Source organism: Glossina fuscipes, unplaced genomic scaffold (genome assembly GCF_014805625.2).
Source record: "Glossina fuscipes isolate IAEA_lab_2018 unplaced genomic scaffold, Yale_Gfus_2 2, whole genome shotgun sequence".
Taxonomy (NCBI): Eukaryota; Metazoa; Arthropoda; class Insecta; order Diptera; family Glossinidae; genus Glossina; species Glossina fuscipes.
In genome coordinates, this window is record NW_023998416.1 from 3984686 (window position 1) to 4008601 (window position 23916).

Sequence of the window (23916 nt, forward strand, 5' to 3'; positions counted from 1 at the left end):
CTTTTAGGCTTAGGGAAAATCGAGAACGCTGACGTTTTCCTATTAGGATTATGTGGTCGTATCTTTAACCCGAATGAACCAAATTTTAGACAGGAGCGTAAATTTTTGTAAAAATGTTGAGTTTTTGTGGCATAAATCCATTGAAAGTAAGAAGAAGAAATATTGAAAATAAGTGAAATTATTATTGTCGGACAGGGTAGACTATTGAAAACTCTACCTTACTTTGTCGAACACTCTTATTCATTCATTTTTGTGATAGTACAGAAAAGTTTCAGGCAAAGGCACATCTTTCTTGAAAGACCCCGATATTGCAAGGTGGATAAAACCTGAGCTCACCTGATCCAAATTTAGGAAGATTGATTTAGTTTTAATTATTTTTCACCTGTTTTCGCCATGAAGCACTACAAGTTAGGCTTTGTCGTGTTAGACGTAGATATATGGGATCCAAGTTTCCTGCGGTTAATATTTATGCCAAAATGCTGCTATGGACTAATTTCGATAATCAGTTAAAAAATGGTCCTTAGGGAGAGGGACTTAGTATTTATGAGAACTGTTATATGGAATGGCGTTTAAAAAATAGACTTATGTGATTCATATGTGATCCACTTAATATTTATGTCAAATTACTATTATGGACTAGTTTTCATTAAACGATATTATGGATTAGATCTTTTTGCCATTTAAGAGAATACTTCTCATCAGTATCCTTATTTGGGTTGGGAATCCAAAAAAATAGACTAATAAAGTCCAAGTTCGGTAAGGTTAATTTTTATGTCAAATAACTATTAAGGTCTAATTTTTGTTATGATGCGTTTTTCAAGATGACGATTCTGTTTTCGTAGGAATGCTGATGTAAGCGGAGAGAAGCGGTGTCGAGGTTCCGATTTAATTTAAAATGCCGAAATAATTTAAATCAGAAATTTTTTCCAAAGAATTTTTAAAATTGCGATTTTTTATTCATAGAATTACTTTTCAAAATAAAATGTAAAACAGAGTGTAGTGGTCGAGAGGGTGGTTCGATCCAATCCAACCTTAAAAGTGTTTGGACAAAAACACATTGGAGTAACAAATTTCGCGATTGTAGATTGATCGAAAGTATAGATAGCCAGACATCGGACGAAGGGAGAGACTTAGATCGGTTCGCAAATTCCGAATTAATCGATATAATAAATGATTGGTCTATCTTAAGCCTTTCTGGGGCAGATGCATAAACTGAATGACCCTGTAGCATAAGTGGTGTAGGGTATTAAAATGAAAGCAAATGTTTCGAAATGTGTTTTTTTATAAAGCTTCTGTCTTGGTAGTAGGTTTAAAAGCGCCTTCATTTTAAAGCGAATCTAAACCATGCGCAAATGACATGGAGGATACAAAATCTATTTAAAATTTTGTCTTAATATACACGTAAGCTAATAAAGTTTTAAACGTATTTCAGATTAACAAAAAACGAAATTGCTTTACCTTGCTTTTTTTATAGCGGGTTTAAAAGTTTACTTGAGATTTTATTAAATTAAGAAAATTTGACATTGATAGAAAGCGTAAAAAGGGACATACATATATTATGTGTATATAAATAATAAAATATTGATATTTATATATACATATATAAAACTAAAAATTTTGGTTGGTGTTTACTTCATTCGTAAATAACGTAATAAAAAGGAATTCTCGTTCTGCTCAATTTCGAAAGTAAAAAAAAATATATATACACAATGTATTTAATGTACTATAAATTTTCGTATAAATTTTGTACGTCCTTGGTGTTTGTTGTTTTCATTCCGTTTAAGCTTAAGGTGTACTAAAGCGAAACTTTTGTTGCAGGTTGTTATAACCAACCTTTGAGTATAGAGGTATACTAAGTTGGTTCTTCGTCTTGTATCACCCAAGAATAGCTGTTAACGAGTTTTGTAATCGCTTATCCGTTCAATTATTTTTAAAGAAACAAAAGTTGAAAAATAAAATCGATATTCAAAGTAGAAGACATTCTTTAGGACGCTTTCTCAGATAGAGTTTGAAAACAGCCTTACTACAAAGAATACGAAAATAGGTTCGAAAGAGAAAGAGAAAGAGAAGAGAGAATATGGAAGCAAATGTTGAAAGCAAAAGTTCTGAAAAATGATAAATAAATTTTATAAAAGTAGCACAAAGGGTTTTAAAAAAATAGGGTCGAGCGATTTTTTTTTGATCTACAGGAAAGTCCCCATCTTTAATGAAATATTATATAATTCTTATATCCTTATAGCACACAAAATGATTTGAATTCGATCCAACTTTTATTAATTATGCTTGTCTGTCCGTCTATCCGCATTGTTTTCTTGTGTTACTAACCTAGAGGCCACAACTTTTTGACATGCTTTGATGAAGTTTGATGCATTGACATATTTTGGAGCAAGGACGGACCCTACAGATGCGCTGCGCTTTTCATATAATGTCTCATTGCGAAAAGTCATTATATGAATACCTATAGGGTTTTACGGGGTATTAGCCGTGGAGCCGTGGCCCACTATAGAGTGGTTACTAATTTTACAATTAGCGTGAGTGATGAGTATGCAACATTCGGATTTCGACAAACATAACTTTTCTACAGTTTTTTTTATGTATTTACATATTTTTTGATTTCGTACTGTTTAACACTTGAAATTTTTTTGGCTACTTGAAATTGTGGCAGACGCCATGTATTTAAATGTGTAGTGTGTATTTATTATAAGTGAGTATATATATATATATATATGTAGATGGATATTACATTTTCAGTTCTGTGAGAGAAACAGTTACTAACACTTACCTCCGCCGCACGATACAGAACATAGTGACATCGGTGCTATCTCCCAATGATAGAGTGTTTGCGATGAACAGGAACTACCATCACCGCCACATACACCGCAACTGTCGACTTTTTTTGTTGAGCCAATTTTCAAATCGCAACCAACTCGCTATTCGGTAAAACAAACAACAAAAAAAAAAAAAAAAAACAAAATAAAAACGTTTTAAGTAATATAAACCAAAAGTTTCGAGGAGAATTTTTTGAAAAGTAACAAAACAAAATAAACAAATTTCGTTTAAAGATTTGCAGATTTGCAAGAAAAAGCAAATCAAACAATGTTAAACAAGTTACTAAACCTAGGTAGCTGAAAGCAAATTTTCTCCTTGAGCATTTCCAGCAAAGAAATGTTGATGTGTTTGTTGAGTGAATAATAAATCATAAGTGATAATGGCAATAATAAAATATTGAAATATATGAAACTTTTTCGAACATTATCGGAAAACGTTCGTTCAATTTTTTTTCCATATTCTTTTTTTTTTTTTTGTTTTTTTGTTCTTTCAACTAAAGTTATTCTGTGAAAGCTAGCGTAACTGCTTTGAATCTATTTCCATGAAAACCATGATTTGTAGCCAAGCATGTATCAAAGCCACAAAATGACATATTATCATTTAATATATCGAATTGGGACACCAGCACAAAACCAGGCAATGATTTGTGGTTCAATAAATATAACCATAAACAATTGTTGTTGTATTACTACAACGGTAGAGTACACCATATTAACGCGTATGAGTTGTGCGAAAAACTCTACTTAAAGAGTTTAATTTTGTGTATATTCTAACAAAAGCGAATAATTAATCTGTTGCTAATCGAATCGCTTCCAAATGATTAAATAAAAATTTTAGCATTCATATTAGGAACACTCGGATAATGTGTAACAAAAATGTTTGTTTATATAAAATTATTGTTTTTCCTTACCTGGCATTTGCCCTGTATGCACATATCTAAACTTCCGGAACGGCAACGTGTACCATCTTGAACACGCGGTGTTAGTTGTACGACCACGCTAAGCTCATCATAATGTTCACCATCTTCTCCGGTGGTTTCTGGTGAAATATCATCACTTAAATGGGCCGGGCGTCCTCTAAATACATACAAAATGAAAAAAGAGAACGAAAGAACGAGTTTAGTTAACTTACTTACCTACTATGTAAGACATTGATAAGTAAATTTATATAGGGATGTATATAACACTTTTATAACTTGATGTTCGTGTACGGATTGGATGTTAATGTTTTTGAATTTATAATCACAACAACGAAATTATATACGGTTTGAGGTGATTCTTTAATGGTAAGACTAGAGTGTCATTATCCAATCTGGTCGATATATACCGTATCACATGCCGTATGTTGTGTCACAGATTTTTAGACTTACATATAAGACCACATCACTCAGTAATTTTCCGGTCGAACTTGCATTTTCTTTGCAATTTCGCAAGATAATCGATGAATATTATACCTTGACCATAGTAAAATAAGGACGTCTTAACCTACCGCCTTTCTTACGTGAAGTGGAGCTGTATATTCCATCCATTGTTTCATATCGCTTTGAAAAAAAGTGAATAAACGTGACACCCGCTTCTAACAGATCCTTCTTATAAATAAATGTGAATGCAAAATTCTGTGTACGCCGCCTTTTGATATCTTTAGGGTGTCAGCAATTCAATGCTTCACTTTCTGGTATTTCAAAATGATATTTGTATTTTTGCAAAGGTTTTTGAAAAAAATATAATATTATGGCGACCTGAGCGCATCATCTTAGGCATTCGGTTCGATTTAGTGTGTGTTTATTTGCGAGTTTTGAAAAGTTCATAAAGAATCTATATAAGAGGAAGGTGAAAACTTTAATTTAACTGTGCGTTCATAGTGTACCTCTGAGTTTACGATTAACAAATGATCAACTTCTGTACTGGAAAGCTTTGATTGTTTCTTGAACTAATGAAATAAATTCGTAGACTAAAAAAAAAAGACATTAAGCACTAGCAACACAGGTTATCGGCTCTAATATAAATAAATGTAGATTAGATAATGAGCTTAGTAGTATTAATAAAGTAAGTCCAAAGAGCTAATCGTTTTAAATGCAATACTTCTAGCCAAGGAAAAGTTAAGGCAGTCGCAGAGAATGTGCTGTATAGTGAGAATTTTTCCACAACTGCAGATTGGGGAGGAAGACTTCTTCAAGATCCATTGGTGAGTTGCGATAGTATGACCAAGGCGAATTCTCGTGAATGTTTGGATCTTGGTTTTCTCAACGTTTGTTGGATATAAAGGTGGAATTAATTGAGGGTTAATGAAAGAGTAGTGCTGATGATGGCATTGTAGATTTCCTTCTGCAATTTTCACTTTAACTTTTCACCCAAAGTATCTTTGAAGATCCAACTTTTCCATGACATCATCCATAAATAGAGGAGCAGAAGCAGCATACTTTGCCGCTCGATCAGCTCGCTCATTTCCCATTTTAATTTTTCCCTCGGCTGTTGTAATAATATTCTTTAATTTATCGATGGTGCTCCACCTCGAAGTCGAAGAATTCCGTATAGCTTGTAACATAGACAAACTGTCAGTAACAATGACGGTTTTGAGTTTGTTTTTATGGTAAAGGCTCACAGCGTGAAGAATAGCTAAATAACTTAACTTGAGCAGATCGGTAAGAAAAATTTTCGAATAAATATGAACTTCTCAATAGAGTTTTCGATAGGCGGCAGTGTTAGCGATTCCACCATTCAAACTGATTACGAATGCATATGTTTATAAATATTTGACAAACCTAAAACATCACTAGTGGGGGAAGGAGATGTTTTAAAAAATAAAAAAATTATCCCTTTTTTCAAGGTAATAAAAAGATAAATTAATTAATAGAATTCATAAGTGGAGAGGAATCGAAAATATTAAAAAAATGCAAATAACAGCTAAAGAGGGATTAATATAATTAGTCAAGTGATTTTTTTTTTTTAAATTTAGATAAGCAAAAATACAAGTAATTTTTTTGAACAAATTTAATCCGCTTTTTATATATAACATGTAAGAAAATTATATTCGGCTTTGGCCGAGCCTTCTTTAGCCACCTCTGTAGCTTGTAAACTTCTTTTCCCATTGTAACCCGTGGTCTTGGCTCTAGTTATGACATATTGAAGATTTTAAGACTTTCTTCAGATTGCTTTGAGTTCGCCACTGTTATAAGTCTGCTTGCTATATGTTATACATATGAATACATAGCGATCGATTCAGATTCACATTCTGAAACGATCTAAGTTTATCTGACTGGTTGCTTTCTTATGTTCAACTCATCTGTTGCAATATTCGAGAAATTTTGATAAACTTTGGTAAACCAAAACATTTTGGCCTCCGGACAAACGTCAATGAAGATAATCTAGATCGGACCGGTTTTTCTATCGCTTCTAATATAAGGGCTTCTTTGCATAAGTTGTTGTGTAACCAATTGTATTAAGCGAAGTGATGTAGGGCATGCAATGGTGAGCCGCTATATTGTTTTAATTTATTTTATCTAACAATATTTTCCTAAAAATTTATTTATGTCAGATAAAGCTATGACGAGTTATCGTGTTTACCGTGAGCATAATTTCTTCTAAGGGATCCCCGAAAATCGTATTCCATTGTCCGAGTTTTCAAAGATTTTTAAATAAAACTTTTACAAAAGTACAGTTTAAGTGTCGATCGCTCGTATTCTTAAAGGTTTGAGTAACATAATTCTCTTCCCGTGTGATATTCATGCATAAATATGTAGGTCTTAAAAACTATAAAAAGAAGCTCCGATTTCTTACAAGCCCGATGCAAACTGGAGAAATTTCGCTTCTTTTTTGTTTTTATTTGGAACATTTTATTATTATAGCTCACGATCGTATTGTCTGTATTAAGATTGCACTTCCCTAAACAATTTAATGGGGGTTGTTATTATACCAAACTTTTTAAATTTTTTGTCACATCATTGCTTATATCGGACGTAAACTATTCAAGAAATTATACATAGAGCTTAGATACCCTTCAGTTTCAGGTTCGTTCGTCAAACGTTTCAGTATAGAAAAGCGCCTGTGATATAAAATTGAAGTATATTTTGAGACTCTTCTCGGAAGAAAATATATATATATATATATGTATGCACTATAATAATTAGCCTTAAAAATTTGTGCAATTGTCGATGACAGAAACAACTAAGAGCTATGTATATACGTTCTTTTAATTTTCAATTTAATTTAGCCAACGAGTAGAGAGCAAACATTTTCATATGTGTACACATGGACCTCCGTTTATTTTATATAAGCATAAGTTTCCCGTTTAAAAAGCCACAAATATGATTTAATTTACCGCAAATAGCTTATATAAGAATCATTGCTTCGTAATTTATAATTTTCAAATTCAACATATGCGCCTGTATGTGCGTCATGTTGACTTTTTTTGTAATATGCCTGGGCAGGAAGCAAATACGAAAAATTATACTGAAATATTTAACATTGCAACCGCAACATAATTTATGCTGATTTTACTGTTCACCAAAAAAAAAAAACAAAAAAAAAACAGAAAAAAAAAACAGAAAAACAAGCCACACACATATTATGCGTGTGTATATACAAATATATATATATATATATATATGTATATATATATATATATTGCACGCGAGTATGAGAGCCTTTTTTTTTTGCCGAAACGTGGTATATGGTAGTGGATGGGAAAAAAATTTAAAAATAAAAACTTTGCACGTACCTGCAAGTAAGCGCGCAAGGCTCAACGTAATCATAGTGGGGCGTCCATTTATATAAAGTGCCATCGTAAGGCACGTCATTGTAAGCAACACATTGCCGAGCACGAAAGTCCTGTTGATCCGGACACGGTTGCATATTACAAATGCGGTAACGTACACTCTCGCCCTTACAACCGTTGGCATTCTGACATCGTCGTATTTGTTGCATAACACCACCGTCACAAGTTCGCGAACATGTTGACCAATCCGACCAGGCTGACCAAGGACCTAAACTAATCCCCGTATTACTACTCATGCCACCGCTGTTACCAGCTAAATGCTTAGCGGATCTCTTTTGTTGCGACGAGACGCACTAAATGAAATCAATTATTATTAAATTATTGAAAAACGCCTCCAATCATTTATTATATAATTTTTGTCTTAAAGATCCTACCTCGAGTTCATTTTCTAAATCCGCAGCCGTACTCCAGGTATCATCGAATGCTTGACTGGCATTCAATTTCTTGGCCATGCATACCTCTTCCACGTAGAACAATAGCTGAAACATACATAAGAAATCGAAAGAAAGCTTGAGTTTTCATTTGCCAAGATATTTATTTATTCTTGTTGTAGTAGTGTTTCTTTAATTTTATTCTTGTAATTTATATTGTTAAAATTTTCCAACATTTTATCGTGGTCATTAATTTTCTCGACTTATCGGGACAGTCTTAAGTTTGACAGTGTTAACAAAAACAACATACAGGTGTTTCCGTTTCCTGTTTCCCTTTTCAGTTACAACTCGGACAGAGCGTATACAAGCAGCAGGATAGAAAGTTCAGTTTACTCGTTTTTATTCTATTTTTTTCTTATCATTGTTGTTGGCCTGAACATGGTGGGAGTGATATAAGTAGAGAAGCGCTTGCAGTTTGCTTTATTATCCTTATTCCTTATCTTATGAACTTTTTGTGTTTTTTTTTTTTTTTCTAAAAAGGTTTAGAATGCGTACAAATACACATCGTATACTTGTAAAATATGAATATTCTTTGTTCAAATTAACTGACGTTATGAATTCAGGCAGATCCGTTTATCTGTGTATGTGTTGAAATTATTATTATTATTATCTTATAAATCTTCTTTTTGAGCAGCAGATTTGCCTTTAAATTTCCACTTTCGCAACAGAGTAAGTTAAAATTCTATAGCATCTTTTAAAAACTAATAATTTGTGCTTTTATCTCCGAGCAATAAAGTCGTTGTCCAATTTTTATATGAGGCATCCGCTTATTTTATGAAAACGTTTGCAAAAACCAAAAGGAAATTTCAGGGACAACATATAGTATATGTATTCTTGATTAGCCTCAATATCTAAACCGAGTATATCCATTCGTCCGCCGAAATTACTGTAAGCATGCTGATTTTGAAAACGGCACAAATCGGTCAAAGAACAGAAGGCTCCAGTACAACACAATCTGGGATCAGCTGTGTTTTCAAAAATAAAAACAAATTTTGTTTTTCTACCATTACTGTGTACGTGTACTTTATAAATGGTCTTGCATCATCTGCATGAAAATGGAAAAAATCGACCACGCCTACAACAAGTTATAAGTGATCTTTTCACTTCCTCGAAGTTGTGTTTATTACTCGTAAAGTAAACAAGAGAGAATATTGAAAATTATTCTGTACATTCCGCACATGAGGATATATATATAAAAAGACGTGGAGAGTAGAATGCGATAAGTTAAGCGTCTTAATTTTAAATTTGGCATCGCGGATGTCACAACGGGACAGATAATGGCGATGTGTATAAAAGCTACGTTCGCGACCAAATAAAATTTTTGTACTTGTTGGGTGGTCAAACCACAATCATTGGGAAATATGCCCTTTTATGTGTAAATAAATCGTAGCACAGTTTTTTTTTTTTTTGGAAGCCTAAGAGGTGCACTAGCAGAAGGCTCTCTTTTTATCTTTGGTTGTCTCTTATGCACGTCATCAAACACATGATGGTCAGTGTTATTTACGACGGTTGGAGCGCAGTGGGGTGTATGCTGTGTGATGACAACCTTGGAAGCATTATTTCCCCGCGAAAGGATAGTGTTTCGATGACCTTCCGGGACGTGTAGTCTGGTCGAAAGGCTATCACTTGGCAAGTTAGCTCTTGTGCCCTCAGGTGTCGTGAGGTTTGTCCTTCAAAGTAGGAACCCATGTGAAACAATATAAGGAATCTGTTGATAGGTCCTTTTGATTTCTGCATAGGACCAATCTTCGAACCATACGTGTCAAAATTTCATGACATTCTCATAACTACATTACAAGTTACAGTTACTTAAACGACGCTTCTTATGTAATTTAATGTGAAACAACGGAAAAATTTGAATTTCGTATGTTGTTTTAGTTAAAAAAGAAAACGATTCTTATGAGACTGATCACATACAAGGTGTAATGGCTACCCTTTTGCGAGAACATTTCAAAAGATACCTGATATGCCGCAATAATCCAAAGACTGTGTATTCACTATTTTGGCTAACATTCCGCCATAGATAAGCTGTGCAATGTCAGAAGTCAATGGCCATAATGACTAAAATGCATAAATTAAACTTCGAATTGCTGCTCCACTCACCATTTGCGCCACATCTGACCCCTAGCGACAATTATTAATATGAAAATTGTATCACTCGTGAAGAAAACTATTGCTAATGAATTTCGTCAAAAAAAAAAAAAAATATTTTCTTTGATATATTAAGTATATAAAAGCTTATTCGATTTTTTTTTCCAAATGCACAAAAAATAACAGTGAAAATCGATTATAATGCCGTGCTTTTTATTACCTAATTACTTACACAAAATTGTTAAATATTTGTAACTTATAGACATAGTCTTGCAGTTTACCTCAATCTACCTAAATAGCTATGCCTATTGCTTTTAGTAAGATTTAGAAATGCTGACAAAGGAAAGCCTCTTTCGATGTCGGTTAAATGTACCTATATACCAAAGAGAAGCTTGCAATATTTGATAGACGAAATTTGTGGTAATTTCTTCTTTTTTTTTTTTTTTTTGGCTTGTAGGCGAAAGTTGCCCTCAAGTCAAATAGAATTGCTTTATTATTCCTATTTTATTGCAATTACTATTGTCGTGATGAGTGTTTGGCGAATGTATGTTGTTCTTCATTAGATCGAGGATTGATTGAAGAAAGCTTTTAGTGTTTCAACGGTTTCATTTCATTATATATTTATGCTGTCTGCTGCAGTGCATCTATGGATTTTATAAACAATCAACATTTACTCCATATTATGTTTCAATTTCGAAATAAGATTTGCTGTGTGTGTGTGTGTGTGTGTGTGTGTGTGTGTGCTTGTGGTTTATCTCAATGTCTGGTCTCACGTTTTTCTTTGCGTGTACTCGTCCATTTGTTGACTTGGCATTTGTCTGGTAATGTCATACACACAACGTATGAAAATTGTTATTTGGCTCAATGGACGCGCAAGCAAGCGTGTCAATATTACTTAGAAAATATTCATGCATGTTCTTATGCACTTGTGTTATACCATGTATATATTTTTATTTATATTTATATATGTTGTAAGTTTGTATATATATATATATATATACGCAAACATGTGTACACCGAAACTAAGTTCATGGTAAAACAATATATTTTTGTTGTTGTGTTTACTGTATGATTGAGAAAATGAAAGAGGAAAGAAATTTAATAACAATTTCATGCATGCAGAAGAATTAAGAGACTTAACGTCGGTTTATTGTCGTAGCTGTAGGCTAGCAGTGATGTCGTTTTTCGTATATGGCTTTTCGCATAGAATTATTGAACAACATGCATGCCTGCTTACAAAATTGTATATGCTTTCCACACGGGTGTTCATGTACGATTTGAAAATATTATCTATAAAATCACAAAATTAAATTACATATTAAATGTTCATTAGACGAATACCCGTTCATATAATAATGGAGAGAATTAAAACTCTTCGAATAGAAACCTTTTCGACATACAATCGTTTTTATAATGAATAAAACAAAACCAATTTGCATAATGGCTTTAAATGTCAAAAAAAAAAAGAAAAGATTGTTACAATTATTTAGAATTCAATCACTGTACGCTAAAAAAAAAAAAGGTATACAAGTGAAATCCACATTATTTCGTAAAATATGTACAGAAATTTATTTTAAACTCTCCTTTAATTGTCAATTATCTATTGGCATTTGGCAACATGGCAACATGGCAACAATCACTAAGGCAAGGAATAGAAAAGTCCTATAGAACATAGAGAATAAGTTTTTACAGAGAAAATGAAACGAAAGGCTTTGCAATACGCCAGGCATACGAGAGGAACACAAAGACTACGTAATAATTGTTTGACTTTGCTTGAATTGCTAATCATTGCATAGACCTTTATTGTAACGAAAGTAAGGTAAGTCGCTTTAGGCGAATTTTAAAGGGCTCGTTATTTTCGAGGTTAAAAACAATTTTCATTCCATGCTTTTGCATTGTTCCAATAAATGTTGAAGTGAAATTCTGTATCGATATTTGCTGTAAGTCATAGGTTGTACATGCATGCATTTTATAATTTACTCAACACAAAGACAGCTTAAGGTATAGTAACAACCTAAAAAGTCAAAATCAATCGAAAGACGTTTACTTGTAGTTATCAATAAAACGTAATCTATATACGAGAAAATTTCTACAAAATGAATAACAACAATAAACACATAATGTTATTAAGGTATACGAATTCTCCTAAGAACAATACGAAAAGGCTGAGCAAATACACAAAACTGGTAGTGCAAAGCTATAGAAAATATATTAGAATGCAGAAAATCTGTAAACATAGCTGGCCACAACAGAAGTAAAATACGATGCAAATGTAACAAATTAAGGAAATTCATGAAAACTGATTTTAAAAATTTTATGATATGGGAAGAATCGATGGATGCATAGATGCATGAATGAATGATAATAGAGGGAAGGTTTTAAGGATAAAATCCGTAATTTCAGGTCCCTTTTGATATTAGCGTAAGGATAGAAGGAAGTGAGAACTTGAATGTTTAAGCGAGATTTTTAGGGTTTTAAAAGAAAGGCGAAAGACGTCTATATAAATGCATCAGTACTAGTAGCCAACCCGCAAAAAAAAAGCCAGTATATATAATCCAAATATTCTACGGTTAATTCTTATGCCAAATGCCTGCTATAAGCCAACCTCCATCATTACATATTATCCTCAAAGATATGAAAACTTTTATACGGAATGGAGTCCAAGCAATAGATCCTCGTGGTTCAAATTTTTATGTTAAATTACTATAAATAATATTATGGACAAGTTTTCAACATAAAATATTTAAGATTAGAGCTTTTTAGCATATTAAGTCTGAAGTTTCCATGAGAAACCTTATATCCTAAAAAATAGAGCCAATCAATCCAATTTCGGCAAAGTTAATTTCTATGGCAAGTTACTCTTACGGACAACGATTTGGAAATTGCACTTTCTTACATGTTTATAACGAGTTACATAAGAGTAGATCGAAAAAATGGTTCGATCCAAGCTATTTGCCGTAGGATTCGTTCTTGCAGCAAATTTCATCAAAATATTTACAAACTTACGACCTGTAGAAAAAAAACAAGAATGCAAGATTACGTTGGCACTGATCATACAGATAGACAGATAGACAGGCTTCGATAGATCGGGAAAATGATTGCGAATCGAATGTTATACTAAAAAGTCGACCTATTTTAAGTACTTCTTGCACACATCCCCACAAGCTTAACACACTCCGCAAACATGTGATGTAAGGCATAAACACACGAGCACGCCAGCAGCGTTTTTGATTAAAGTTGAACTGAATTCGAGGCTTGGGTAATCGTGTTGCGAATAAGATTTGACTACAACTGCAACTAAAGCAACTACGTCACAAATAGCGGGTAAACAGCATTACTATGAAATTTTGTTTAAATAAAAATTGAAAAAAAAAACAATTATTTAAAATTTCAATTTCGCGCAGAAAATAATGGATAAGAAAATTATTAAAGCAAAAATAGGAGAAAAATGGTAAATGCGAAAGAACAATAAAACAAATAAAATAAAACACGAAAAAGATGTGTTGACCTGGCGATGGATCTTTCGTACGCGTTGATAAAGCAGAAGACCTCAAGACCTCAGCTTTTGCAGCCGAGACTCTCCTCTCTCTCGAGACAAATAAAATATGGAAAGGTGGTGGGGTGGACTCTTGTGATTTGATTCAGAAACTGATGAAGGCATATCTAAACTTTATGGCAGTTTGCGTAGAATTGTCAAGTATCCAATCAAAATTCGAAGGCAATGAAAGGGTAGCCAAGAAGCGACCGCTATGGTGAACGACTATGACAAGTGTAGGCACGTTCTGTAGCGTACCACAAAATTCTGCTATCACAATACGAAGGGAAAGAAATCACATATTATATGTAATCAAAAACATGGACGACGATAACCAGCAAAAATATATACAACTTCTCCCAATAAAGCATATAAGCTGCCGAAACTACGGAAGAAAGGCTTACGCTTGTTTACTAGTTTCTTGACGGATCAGGTTTCATTTGAAAATTGCGATAGGTATCTCAGACAACGATTGGTTTACGTTCTGTGAGGGTACGACTGATATTTTGTCCGAGCGCCCGCATATCTGCAGAATTAAATAACAGCAAAGACCCAAAAGAGGTAATGAGCTGGAGGACTAGCAGTTTGGGCAAGTAATGAACTGTAACTGCAAAGCTTGCAATTTTCGCTTTGCATTTAAATTTTTCAGATCGCAAATGTTGCAACAAAGATTGACAGACAAACATGTCGAGATCGAAAGCAAAATCTAGCATTTATTGAAATTTAATAAATTACAAGTTAAAGTGAAAATCGACAGAAATATTGAAAAAATGAAAGTAACTGGTCTATCTAAAAAACTGATCAAAAAAAAAAAAAAAAACCGTCCATCAGTTTTCTGATATTTCCCTGAAGGCAGATAGCGTTTTCATGCAATTCTTTGAGGTGCTGACACTACATATTTCGCCCTTAAACTTTTTTCTTTGTTGCAAGTGATAAAATAATTGTCATTTCCCAATCCAATTGGTTGTTATAATCGCGCATACACCAAATATCAAGCTACTGCCAGCTGTCAATAAGTTGACTGACAGTTTGATTGTACGATTTAGCTCAGCCTAATGCAGTGTCGCTCGTTGTGGAATTTATTTAAGATATACTTTTTTCCATACTCCAGAGAATAGCTGTCTCTTTAAAAGACGTACCTTATAAAGATGAATATATTATACCGACGACGTTCTTTCATATATTTGTTTGCCTTGGCAATGCAACGCAGTACAGTTCACCAATATATACGAACATATATAAAAAAGATGAAATGAAAAATGTTTACTTAAATCGCATTTAAGCTGCTTAAAACCATAGTAAAGTCTCCTCGGTGGCTATTGCACTGGAATGAAGAGCCGTTAAACGGAGATTACTTTATGGCCACTTATGGCCAATAAATGGTGTTGGATTAGTTGTTTTTGATATGGTGACATCATATAATACATTTGTCACTTGTGTTTATATTTCCGCTTTCTTTTCTTCCACTGCGTCTGCTATTCTCAAATGGCAATAAAATAAATAGTGTTTCTAGAGTAACTTTAGAGAAAAAAAATTAAAGTACGAAAAAAATGCGTGTTGAAGCATTTTTTAAAACAATTTCATATAAATGAAATGAAAATATGTTATTTTCATGAAATTGCTAAAGTTTTTTTTTTTTCTTTTTTTTTTTGCTTACGCTAAAAAAAAAAATTGGAAATGTTAAGCAAAAAGAAAGAGAAAAAAAAAAAAAAATAGAAAAATTTTTTCGAACAGAAAATAATCCACAAATTGCACAAATTCAAAAGCAAACTTCAGCCAACCAAAAAGTTCATTCGTATTTCAAGTCAAGTGGTGCGTGGTATGAAATATCACACATTTCCATTGAGATATACTCATACGAAATATATTGAAATTTTCAGTAACTTTTCCTCAGGCTATACGGAATATGTAGTTATTGTATTGCAATATCATTGTGACCGACTCTCAATCTCGTTGAAAAAAAAAAAAAAAAGAAAAGAAAATCAATGAAATTTAATCCTTTATATTTTTATGTTAATTTTTTTTTGACTATGGAAGCTTTAAAAGAGTTATAAGCATTTAAATAGCAGAAGCATTTAATCAATTTCACACTGATTAAAAGTTGATTTTAAAGGTATTGATGCGTTTTGATGAACATTGCAACAAAAATTTCAAAAATATAGTTTAGTTTAGTTTAGTTTGCAATTAATCTCCAATAAAATATTATTTATTTATTCGCATAAGAATATTTCGATTTCAATATGGACTCAAATTAGGAGCATTTCAGTTAACAGACATCAAACTTACTTAGTAAATAAAAACAAATTAAAACATTATAATGGGCCGCGGCACACCGTTAAAGATTCCTACATCACCCTATAATTATTCATAGGCTGACTTTTCGAAGGAAGACATAATGCGATCTGGTTCCAAACATTTTTAATAGCTCTCGTCCCGTTAGTGTACGAAATTTCATCAAAATATCTCGAAAATTGTGGCCTATAGATTGAACACAAGGCACGCTACGACAAACGGACAGACAAGCTTATAATGTAATAATAAAAGGTGGGTGTATCTCATGTCCGTCTGGCTGTTGCATACTTCTGTAAAAACTTGACATACTCTTGTATTGCAAGCGGTGTAAGGTACAGTGACAGACAAAAAAGAGAAAAAAGGAAAAATTAACGTAAAGTTAGGGTTTTACCAGCGACATGTCTGACCTGTCTGAGGACTCTTTTGTCACAGTTGCAAAGTTAATTTAGCCGAGGACAAATTGGTCTGACCACTGCCATTGAAATTGATGGGTATTTATAAAAAAATCGAATGTTTGCATCTAAATCTAAATCCAAAAATGTAGGTTTAACATGACCGGTTGGACTGTCGGTTAGTAAGTTGCTGTTACCAATATAAATAATAATAAAAGATGTAAAATCTAAGATTACATATTGTCCCAGAGATCTTATAAGCTTTAAATTGTTTACCTTCTTGTCCATGTGTGAGCTGTTATTGTATCTATCAGACTATGGCGCATCACAGAGACCAAAAAAGTCCCAAGAATTTTTTTTTTCAAATTTTCGTGACTTTATTATTTCCTTATTTTATAATAAATTTAATAATGAAAGTTTTGTATTGGGCTAATTGTCGCAAGGAATACCAAGTCACCGCCACCGGTCACAACATCCGAATACGACTATATGTCTCTATTAGAGATATCAGTACAGAAAATAAGCCCTTACTGGGGTTTTATTGTAATAAAAATTGTAATTTCAGCATTTTCGCAATTAGTTCTTTGCTTAATGCTCTCCGCACTTCACTGCAGAAAGTATATTAAAAAGAAATGATAGAACAGGTAGATGATTGAATAGAGCAAAGTATACATTGAATATAATTTTTAGTTTGTATTGTTTGTATTTTTATGCGATGAAACATTCATTTGTTTTTTAATTATTTGAAAATCTTACTTCCATGAAATTTACGTTATTTTCTTCCTCTACAGAGTCTTTGAATAAAATGAAATCATTTGCAAAATTTTTTAATATATATATGTATATGTAGTTAGAAAGAAAATGAAAAAAAAGAAAAAATTAAGCGAAAAACAACATGAAATCATCTTCCTGCTAAATAACTTATAGCTCTTGCTCACGCTTCTGCAATCAGTTTTTTAATCTTAAAATCAATTTGTTTGCAAGAATGGATCGTTTTTAATAAAAACAACAGTTGTGCAGTTGTGTGACACGATGCACTTTCGTTTAAAAAATTGAAAAATGCGCAATAAAAGAGAATAAAAATAAAGAAAATCTAATGAAAATTTTGAAATAGAAGAAGAAAAATTAAATTAAAACATTAATTTCCTTCTTATATAATAATTTTGCGTAAGAAAGTAACTGCTTAAGTATTAGCACCGGAGATTGTGTGTTCTCATACACTCATACCCATCGGGAGTTGATTATTTTCTTTTTCAAGTACATAATTTCTTCTTTCCTCTTTTTCGCGTTGAGTTTTTTATTACTACTTATGGCGATGTTTAGGTATTTAAAGGTAGATCTTGGGTTCTTTCACTGCCTCTATGTTAACTTAAAAAGCCAACGAAGACATAAGACGAAAGAAAAACAAAAAAAGGAAAAGAAAAAAAATGGCGAAATTAAGCTCTAACTACATGTACTTCACTTAAGCTATTTCTAGATGATTTGGTGAAAAGTAGACGAATATAAATAAAACGCTTTTTATTTAACGTAAGTTTGGTTGCGTTCAATTTCTCAGCTTGCATAAGGTGGAGAATTAATCCTTTATCTGGGTTTTCGCAGAAAAGATCTTATATTCGCTGCATGCGTGTATTAAACACTGACTTGACCAAGAGAAAGTTTTATGCAACAACGAAAGTTATCCCGCTAAATTGCACAAAGGTTAATATCTTGCAGCTATGCATAGTGGTGCAAGTGTAAGAGTAAAACAAGTTACATGCAAGTGGCGATATTCCTCATGATTTGTGGAAAGGAAAGTGATTGTGAATCATCACGGATGATGAAAGATAAACAGAACACAAAAATTTTTAATGCCGAAAGCAATAATAAAGGCGCTCCAGATGAGGGAGGTTACTTGATGTAACAATCACTAAGCAACGCTACCAATCATGACTGAGATCAGTGAACCGAAAAATCGAAGCGATAGTCAAATATGTATGATGTCGTGATTTTTAAGCACGATGATGTTGGGCAAAAGCCGTCCAGTGAACTTTAGTAGCACGGAATTAGAATGTGCTACTGTTATGTACACTAAACCTTATCCTTTGTGATTTATGCGGGATTTCTCTGGCCAATTTATCGCATTTTTCCCGATTTTTCAACGATATCTTCCTTTCGTCTTGTAAGGCTGGCGGGCGTAAGAAGTGTTAATGGCTTCTAGAAATACTCGCACTAATTTTTTCAAGTGCTTATAAAATGACCTTGAATTTATTTCCTTCTCTATCCATCTATCCTTGGCTTCACTTGCAAGCCCAAAAGAAGATAAGCCTCATCGAGTATTTCCCAGTAAATCCATCAATGCAATGTACGCGTATAATCAATTGACTAATATGGTTGAGTAAGCACATGACATTTAACAAACACAAAATAGTTCTATCAACACTTTTTCAATATCCTAATACATTCATACTTATGTATAAATAGTTCTCGTTACAAGTATTACAAAACATGAAACATATATACGCATTAAATTTGTGACTAGTATTACGAAGGCTTTGAAGCTTAATACTCTAAACTGTCTAAGTATTCGTATTTTATATAAGTGCAACTATAATAAACAGATATTAACTTATGTATAAATCATTGAATAGAAAAGGGCGTAAATTGCGTTTGTGCCTGGATTAAAAGTTCATTCATTAATCGTTACAAATATTTGTTTCGTTCTCATCGAAATAGTGTTAATGGCTTCAATTCATTTCATAATTTCAAAGAGCTTTTGATACAAACATATACTGTTTCTATTGCATGTATTGTATGCATCATCCCTCTAAGGATGGCGATATATGAGCTTTGGAATTAAATTTGCAAAAGCATCTAAAAAACATTAAATTCCGATTTAGTAAAATAATCGGAGTGAATTTAACCAACTGTGCATGAGTTCCTGGTAATTATTGGAAAAAGTATATTAATAGTCATACAGGCTGAATATGTAATTATTATGGTGATCGTGTTCAATTTGGTTTTGAAATTTTAAACGCTAATTTTAAATCAATATATGTCGGAGATACAAATGAATGTCACGAAATCGCCTCAGAATCCTATGTTCGTCACACATACACAAACGTGGGCGCATTCTAACATATCCATCTTAAATGGATCATTTCGAAATGTTTTTCTTAATCACACCCTTCATCATTTGTGCCGCAAACAATATTAAACTTTAGGGGATATGTACAGCACCTTAAAGATTCAAAATCTTCAGGGTCTCCAGTACAAAATCATGGACCGAAGGAGATAGGACAGAGGGTAGAGCGGCCCAGAGCATAAGATCAGTTTGTTCGGTAAGTAAGATTTGTCCGTCCGTTTGTCTTCATACGGCTTTTCTTTAGTGTAACAATTTTAGGAGTGTCCATGGGACATTTCCCCCCGATTGCTATCGTTTCACCTATGTAGTTTTATTTACATAAAAGGTACAACTAATGGTACATCGATTTAAAACCATTTTCTCCATTGATTTAAGTTTGTCCGTCTGTCTGTCCGACTGTCCTTTTGCTCTTCTGTCTGTTTCTTTCAACTCTTTCCTATGCAATTGTTCTTGCGAAAAGTACGCTTTTTATATGGCAGAAAAGTTTAATATTAAAGAAAAATTAAAGTCTGTCAAACCTGTGGATCACGTACGTCTCTGGACTTATCCTGTATAAGGATTCCTACGATACAAGCAGCTACGGAAAGTAAGGTTAAGTTTCAGCGCTTTATGACGAAATTATATTTACAAGGGCTCATACGAAAAATATGCTTTTACATGAAATGGAGGTAAAATTTCGGGTGTTTAGTCGCCGACTTTGCTTGACTATAGTGTTTTTACTTGTTTTCGAATTAATTTCCCTTATGGGTTATAGGCAATGATTATACAATTGCAGCAGTTCGCAATGCTCAAGAATATATTAAACGATCAGCGATAAGTGTGTTTCCGTATTAAAACTTGAAATGATACGCACTACAACATTTTGTTGAACACATATACGCACTAAACGCTATTCCTTGTCTGTTGATGAAAATTATGAACAACAAATTTGTGCAGTGCAGTGGGGAACATCGTAAAGTTAAGTAATTTACGAGTTTATACTCATGATCTATGACCATCAACAAAGAGTGTATATTGAAACTTCAGTTTTCTATTTCAGTTTTGGTGACTTTACGCGGACTTCAGTAGCAAACGGCGGAAAGTTTAACAAGCAAAAATGGGAAATGCTAAAACTGCATGCTACAATGCATAATGAATTAACTTCGAAGTATCCTTTAGCAAGTTGCAAAAGGAATGGGAAAACACAGAGCTAGCTATTGAAGCGCCATACAAATGATTTTGTATCTCTTATTTTTTTTAAACAATATTTGTATATGTTTGTATTAAAGGGTCCAATTTAGTATGATTTGTTATTATAAAGTTTTTCTTGTAATTATCATTTTTCTCAAAAAGGAAACTATGAACATACTTCCCGTCGCGGACTTGCATTTCGTCTTTAAAGAAAATATTTCTCGCACCTTCATCTCAATTTCACTAAGTAAATGGCATACGGCTAACACTGAGTTTTTCATTCTACATTTCATTCATTAGAGTAGTATTCGAATAGCTTTGTGATGTACGTATGATACCTTTATGGTATTTGGCTGCAAGTTAAAGCGAAAATGCTTTCACATCATACACATTCTCCTTTCTATGGGTCACATTAACAATGCCGTTTGTCGTGTGTGTCGTACACATTTATTCTCATATTTTTATTTTCTATTCACTTTGTGCGAAGAAAGTAACACTGAAATGAAAGGAAAGCAGGGAAGAAATACCTTTGTAGTATATACACTTTGTGGGAAGTTCAGCGGCTATCTGTGCATAAAAATTTCACAAAACATGGTACTAGATAAACGTGAAAGCTTGTGGCGTTTTTTCAAAATAATTGAACCATCTTTCCCTCATATTTTAAATGAAGTTTATTAAATCAAATATCATTTCCTTGCTGAAATCATTATGCCACGCCTGTACAATCTTTAGGATTTTGGGGAGAAATTCCAGTGATCTTTATCGAACAATGTTGAAGTCAAATTCCATCACAAAGCGATTCGGGCTCTACACTGATTGCAATGGAAGTCCCCATACAAAGCTCCTCCAATTTTCGTAGAGCCATTAAAGATGTATGTAGTAGGGCGTTATCCTGGTATAAAAGCAAGTCTTTCGTGTTGATTAATTCTTGGCGATTTACTTTTTGACAATACATAATGAAATCAATCGTCTGGCTAAGTTAGAATACCCAACATTATTCCTTTCCTATCAAACGAAAAGAATTTTCTTATGTAGCTCTAATTTGGGACTTGCAAGCATATATGCATCTCCATCCACAATATTTTCGCACGTGGTCGCAAAGTGTTTCGAGTTTGTTTTATTTTAGCCAGGGCTCGCATACGGGAATTCGCTTCATTATATTTGTCATTATAAACAGCTCGGTACTAAAATACTTGGCTTCCTTTTGTGTCCATCTTTCCGGAGCTGCTGTTAACTTTTACTATCTAGGGGTTGTCGTCTTTTAAACAAGTCGTAGTACGACAGCATAAGCTTAATGCTATGACAGTTAGGCGGTTCTAGAGAAACCTGATGCAGAAAACGCTAGAATGTTTTTTCTTTAGCCATTATCAAGATGATTAAAATTGCTAAGCTTCGTGTTTGTGATAATGGAAGAAAGAAATTATGCTTAACTATAAAATGATAGTTCCAATATCATGCACGAGCACGCGATCTGCTTGGTCAAGAATATATTATGTACTGAGTGGCATTGCTGCGAGAAATAATAGCCATGACATACTTAGCTTGTGATAATACTAAAACTGTAAAGATGCGTGTGGGGACCAAAGTCGAGTTTTGCTTTGATCCAATATAATTGTGTAAGTATGCTCCACGCATATTAGTGCAGTGCAAATTTAAATTTCAGTGAGGAGGTAAATAATTTTCAAGTCAAATCTTCCTTTAATCCAACATCCTTGTGTAAGTATGTTTCACGTACATCAGTGCAGTGCAAATTGTCTTTGAACAACATTTCAAGTCGGTTGCCGGGTGCAGACTGTACGTTGATCTACAAAAACCGTTTCCGTCTTTCTGTTTGCTGTTGTTTTCGTCGAAAGAAGATTTTTTGTCTGTGTAACCATCCGAAAGTTATAATCCCAGCAATAATTAAGATGTTTACATGGACATGGAATGACAGAGAGGAATTGCTATACAACAGGATAGGGATGAAGGTGTAGACCAAAGAAGGTAATATGCAAGGATTACCTGGCTATGGCTTATTAAATTACTCGAAATTATAATATAAATCGACATTGATAGTCGCAAAGTAAAACCATATAACCAAATGTGAAATGATTGCATTGTAAATATTGCATAATAACGTTAAGAAACATGGAGTAAGTCAGCTTTGAAAAATTCTCAGAAAATCTGGCACTTAACGAATGCATGCGTTGTTATGACAACGCGTTTCTGTTCATCAATATACAAGGAGAGTAAGCACAATTAAAGGTGCATACACATCCAAACGAATACTCATGCAAACGTATACGCATCAATAATGTCAACGGGCACCAACGATAGTCTAATTTTGTTGCAATTTTAATATGATGTCGCGAAAAAAGTTGTAGAAACAACAACACCAACAGCTGCACTCATTTATAACTGGAATTCCTTTGTATATTTTCGTCCTTCTTTCTTTAGTTTCCATTATTGTTTCTCTCTTGCAATTCTTCGCTTGGCTTTTGATTGCTGCTACTACATTGCTTTCCTTCTCATGTCGATGTCATTTACCGGTTTTTTAATATCTTTCAATTCACTCTGTTAAAAGCGGTTAATTCTTGTACTACTTTTGTAACTCTGAATCAAAGATTTCAGTAGATATGTATGTACTTTTATCCGTTCTTACGTATACCTATCAACCTTCTACGTAAAATGACATTTATTTCTTTTAATGGGTCCGCGAAAATTTTATAAATTACAAGGCGGAGAATGTCAGAAACTCCATAAAATGTATGTAAATTAACTGTTACGAACAGTGAGGTTGAGTTAGATTGTGTGCGTGTTCGCTTATTTCAAGATGAGTTAGACCCGTCTCTATATGTGCAACACGATGGCGGGCGATTAAAAGTTTAGCAAGACAAAAGGTCGTATGAAAAGTAAGTTGTTGCGAGCATTTCATAGATTTCTCTAAGGCTTTCGCACTTACTGCTTACTTATTCCTTCATTCATTTATTCTGTTTTACTTCTGTTACATTAAAATTTGATTCTCTCTACCTTTTAAACTATGGAATGTTGCCGTAAAAAATCAAAAACTACTTTATTTAAAGAGCGTTTTTTTCATCTTTGTCTAAATGAAAATAAATGCGTACAATGAACAAACTAAAAATCCTAACTATCCTATTCAAATGCAAACATGTTGACATTTCTAATTCTATATTTGTTTAAAATACAAATAATAAAAAAAAGGAAAATAAAATTCTATAATTAAAATTACAGAGAAAGTTATTTCGTAAAAAATTCAAAAAAAAAAAAAAAAAAAAAAAAAAA

General features: G+C 33.1%; 1 protein-coding gene across 4 annotated transcripts in view; it reads right to left on the reverse strand.

The window, feature by feature from the left end:
- LOC119633288 (protein madd-4) overlaps positions 1-23916 on the reverse strand; it is a 111161-nt gene that overhangs the window by 58276 nt on the left and 28969 nt on the right. For all 4 annotated transcript variants that reach the window (XM_038026771.1, XM_038026773.1, XM_038026772.1 and 1 more), the window contains 4 exons: positions 7977-8081; positions 7546-7895; positions 3740-3905; positions 2783-2930 (listed from right to left, as the gene is read on the reverse strand). In XM_038026771.1, coding sequence (XP_037882699.1) covers positions 2783-2930; positions 3740-3905; positions 7546-7895; positions 7977-8081 — 769 coding nt within the window. The remainder of the gene's footprint in view (positions 1-2782; positions 2931-3739; positions 3906-7545; positions 7896-7976; positions 8082-23916) is intronic.